The sequence below is a fragment of the Abramis brama genome (genome assembly GCF_963993115.1).
Source record: "Abramis brama genome assembly, chromosome: 4".
NCBI lineage: Eukaryota > Metazoa > Chordata > Actinopteri > Cypriniformes > Leuciscidae > Abramis > Abramis brama.
In genome coordinates this window covers 44,697,121-44,701,791 of record NC_139966.1, presented here as the reverse complement: position 1 = coordinate 44,701,791, position 4,671 = coordinate 44,697,121, and the positions used below count along the sequence as shown (strand labels likewise).

General features: G+C 40.6%; 1 protein-coding gene across 1 annotated transcript; it reads right to left on the bottom strand.

The window, feature by feature from the left end:
• Positions 1–328: 328 nt before the first annotated feature.
• LOC311082196 (podocan-like protein 1) lies at positions 329–3,565 on the bottom strand. Its single transcript, XM_084112935.1, has 3 exons — positions 3,452–3,565; positions 2,066–3,059; positions 329–1,950 (listed from the first exon to the last, which is right to left on the bottom strand). Exons 1-3 carry the CDS (start codon positions 3,516–3,518, stop codon positions 849–851), a joined length of 2,163 nt encoding a protein of 720 aa, XP_083969061.1. The 5' UTR covers positions 3,519–3,565; the 3' UTR covers positions 329–848.
• Between the last annotated feature and the right edge of the window lie 1,106 nt (positions 3,566–4,671).

The following is a 4,671-nucleotide window of genomic DNA, read 5'->3' as shown; positions in this document are numbered from 1 at the left end:
TTTTCAGAGAATCTTTTTTACTAGGGATAATGCAAAACATGCTGAGAATATTATATCTACTTGTCATGATGAATTTCCTGTTTGAAACCAATAAAAGCATGAATTTTCAACAGTTTATCTTTGCAGCGTGCCCTTGAGCTATGAAAGGTCATGAAGAACCACTTTGGCAAATCAGTGCTGATATAACATTGACAAGAGAGAGATAGATAAAGTAGACTGCCAAGTTAGAAAATGGGTGTTTTATTTTAATAGGTAATACACTTTATGAAATACACTTATGAAACATCAATATCATCTTAAAAGAATTGTCTTGAGATTTGTCCTAGCAAAACAGCCTTGTTCTCTCTGGTGTTCAACAACTAGTCACATTTCAGTGATGTAACAGTTGCAAACATCAATGCATCTTATGGAAGAGTCAAGTCCCCCAAGACACAGACATTAAACTTCGGTTATTTTTTGGATTTTATTTGATCAAATCAGTGACGCAGCAACAGGAAGGTATAAGGAAATGGACATCAAGAATGGATGGTGACCCAGGTTGGACTCAAAACCATGTCCCCATGAGCACAACCGCTCTTTATGTGTCGAAAGCAACACACTACACAATCCTATTTTGTAAGGTCAGTGCCTGGATATAATTCGTGCCCTATATGACGTTTACAATCTATATCACTAACTGCAAATTTCAGACTCTTCATCCTTATCAAAAAAAAAAAAGTTCTCCATCATGGTACCAGATGCCGCTTGGCTCTGTTAAAGGTCTTCAGTCCAGACAAGCAAGAAAAACCAAGCTAAAACTAGTAAATTTCACTTGATGACCATTTCCAGGGCTTCCCAATCAGTTTAGTCTAGTAAAAGTGAACCACCTGAAAGCCTCGGAGGCATCGGAATGCCAACGTGTCCAGTTGGCCCAGATCTATCATGTTATATTCCAGGTCCACCTTGACCAGGCGGCTAAGGGGAGACTCGTTGGCTCGACCCCAACAGAAAGCATCACGTGGAATTGCATGGATCTTGTTGTTCGCAAATGTTGCAGAGTGCAGCCACAATGGGAGCTGCCGTGGAACCTGTTGTAAGGCGTTGTGACTCATGTCTAGCTGATGCAGAAGTGGAAGAACTCGGAAGGCACCAAGGGCCACCTTGGTGATCTTGTTTCTAGCTAGTCCTAGGTGCTCCAACTGAGGCATTGAAATAAAAGCATCCTTAGTTATGCTAGATATGAAGTTTCCTTCCAAGTTGAGGGTCTTTATGGTCCAGGGTAGATTGTGAGGAACCTGCTTCAAAGAATTGCCCTCTAGATTTAAACTCTCAAGGTTACTGGCATTCAGTAGTGCTTCTTTCCCAAGTCCTTTATTGGTCAATCTATTTGCACTTAGATCCAGCACCCGCAGCTCCGCCACACCCCAGAACATGTCGCCTTGAAGACTTTGAATGCGGTTGCCTCTGAGATAGAGTTCTTGAAGACTGAGTGGCAGCTGCAGCGGAACAGAGGAAAGCTGGTTGTAGGAAAGTGTAAGTGTTCGAAGCTTGCCCAAAGGAAGAAGAACTCCCGGAGGGATAGTAGACGATTTGTTCCCCAGGCTGTTGTTGCTCAGGCTGAGGATCAGAAGGCCTGGGCAGCGTCCGAAGGCTGCGTCAGACATCACACTTATCTGGTTCCCATCCAGCCGTAGTTCCTCGAGAGTAACTGGCAGGTCGGTGGGAATGCTTCGGAGAAGGTTCCGCTCCACGTATAGTCTCTTTAGGCTCTGGATCCCTTCAAAGGCACCCTCGATCAACGCATCTGTTAAACGGTTGTTGCTTAACACCAGGAACTCCATGGAGTCGTACTCAGAGAGCAAGTTCAACTGAATGCTATCGATGTGGTTGTTCATTAAGAGGATGTAACGGGAGTTGTATGGAATTCCATAAGGTATTTTGCCCAAATCTTTGTCAGAACACTGCACAACCCTGGAAAACAAGAGATCATATTACATGTCAAATTGAAGCATAGAAACTGAAGCAATACTCAGTAGCATAAGGGAAATTCTTAAGCATGTTGTTTTAAGACCTAGCAGAAACATACCTCCCATAGCAGGAACATTCTGAGGGACAGTAGTGATCTTCAAAATAGGGAAAATACGAAGGTGTTGTTGGCTTCAATTTCCGCTCTCGTTTGAACTTTTTCACTTTCTTTGCTTTTTTCAAAACTTTGGTTGTCTTCTTCACCTTTCCTTTGATCACCTTTTTTTTCTTTGCTTTTAGTGTTGTATTGTCTTTGAGTTTGGCACCTGCTGCTTTTTTTGGGAGTTTTGCCATGAAAGTACTCGGAGGGGTCTTTGCAGTGGGTCCTGCCCTTGCTGCCATTGCTGTGGCATCAACACTCACTTCCTCCAGTGGGTGAAGTTTAGAGCTATTTGTGACGTGGAGTTCCACTCTGAGGTCATCAATTGTGCTGCTTTCATTTACTAGTAAGGTGGTTCCCATTGCCTCAGCAGTTGAATTTACAATGTGAAGTATTGTGGTTTCAACTGTAGTTTTGGATGAAAGTGCATTATTGGTTATGATAGACAAGGTCTCAGCAGTTGCTTGACTTTGTGATGTGGAGGGGGATGATGGAAGTAGAGTAACTGATTCTTTAAGCAAGTGCAGGACAGGTTGGAAGGCAGTGGCCATGGCAGGAGGAGTGGTATATTGATTGACTGTTGGAGGTAAATGTTCCTCACCCTCCACTTCTTGTAAATAGGTGGTATTCCATGCAGTGAGGACGGGTTTGGTTGAGAATGTATCCAACAGATTTTGTCCTTGCTGATCCTCTTTTTCTTTGACTTCCTTCTTTATTACATCACTTTCTGTGTGCCCTCTTGTTTGTTTCTCGCTTTCTGTTTTCTTTATATCATGCTCTTCAGTTCCCTTACTGTGAACTGTGTCTGTTTCTTCATCCACCCCTTGGACTGTGGCTTTTTCTTCACTTCTTTTCTCATTTCCAGTGTTGAGAGCCTCCATCAACTGATCAAGTCTCTGCTCGGCCCAAAGATCACCTTCTACAGATACATTCCGCAGGACTGTCACATTTACACCTATAAGAGTTAATACACCTTTGTGAACTTTACAAACACTTTACCCCTCACAAATAAATGATTCAGTTGTTTTTAGGACATTTCCAACTATAATAGAACATAGAATAGAAAAAAAAGAAAATAGAAAGATCATTTGGGCAATCTACGTTACATGATTAAATAATTGCACTAGTCATTATGTAGGGATATTACTGACAAACTACAAAAAAAATTCATAATACAAATAAATGTACATATATGAATTGAACGTAATGCATGTTTATTAGTCCAAGTGCATGTCAGAATTCTGTACTTAACCTTAAAACACAGACCTAACAAAATATTAAGTAAAAGTAATAATTTAATAATGAGTACACAATAATTTAAATTAGTTAAATTTGAGGAACACTTACTTGGCTGAAGCACAAAAGTGTGTACAGGCACAACAAAAATCCAAAACAGCAGCATTGGAGGCTTCATTTTTTGGCTAAAAATGGCTAAGGAGAAGAAAACAATTCTCTAATTACCATGTGAAAAAATGTATCGTTAAATGTATTTGTCTGCGGTGATTAACCAAGCACTTGGAGACTGAAATAAAAATGCTACACACATGAAATGGCTGACAACCAAAATAAAGGTGCCAGGAAGCATCTGAACGGCTTCCATTTAATCGTGAGCAATAAATCCAGATCTTGAAGATTTTTTTAATGAGATCTGCCCGGCAGGCACAGCTTACCTGGAGTGTGTTCAAGGTGAGTATGTGGCGTCCTTCAGATGTATAAGTCCTTGTTTTCAGCAGATATGGAAGACATGCTGGCTTCCTGTGTTGCACAGACTGTCTTTAAACCACCGAGACTGACTCAGTACACACATTCATAAACAAATAGATGCGGATACGGACTAATGGATGCATTTAAAGACTCACCTTCTCCCTAATGCAATTCCACATACACACTCAGGAAAATTAAACACTCTTGAGTAAAAGCTCTCTTCAAAGACACTTATCATTACGGGAATTTTCTCACTCACACACTAAATCCAGAAAAATCTAACGGATCATTTCAGGGGAACGGAGATAGACTTACGTTAGAGAGGTCAAAGGTCAGGATTCATTTTAGGATTCACACTATTTGCTTTACTTTCACAGACACCAGTGCTGACCCACTGGCACCACAATGACAAGTGTTTCCCTAAAAGGTCTGTGACATTTGACCTTTCAATAGGTTCATATTTAACTGTGTGAGGTGAGACAAAAATTTCCTAAAGGGCATAACCAAATATTTAAGTCTGAGAATTCAAATGTAAAAGTTTCAGAATCTGTCATTGTAAAAACCATTTTGTTTAACCACTATTCTAAGATTGTAATAGATAGAAAATATCAAACCAAGAGACAAGTGCAAACAAATGGTGCAAAACCTTTTGTCAGAAATTCCTCCACTTTTCTGGGATCATTTTTGCAAACCACTGCCTAACTCTGACTCCCACTGTTTGTCCCAGTGGAGCTTTATCAGACGCAGATTTATCCAGAGTGTGAGAAAATAAAAATACGATTAAAAAAAGATGTTTGCTGCCACCACCAAGCAGGAGAGGAGCGTGTGAGCTGGCAGGCAAATACAGAGACAGCATATGAATA

Coding starts and splice junctions, on each gene's coding strand:
- LOC311082196 (XM_084112935.1), bottom strand. CDS start 3,518: ATGAAGCCTCCAATGCTGCTGTTTTGGATTTTTGTTGTGCCTGTACAC. Junction 3,060..3,451: donor CACTTTTGTGCTTCAGCCAA/GTAAGTGTTCCT, acceptor TAACTCTTATAG/GTGTAAATGTGACAGTCCTG. Junction 1,951..2,065: donor GAATGTTCCTGCTATGGGAG/GTATGTTTCTGC, acceptor CTTGTTTTCCAG/GGTTGTGCAGTGTTCTGACA.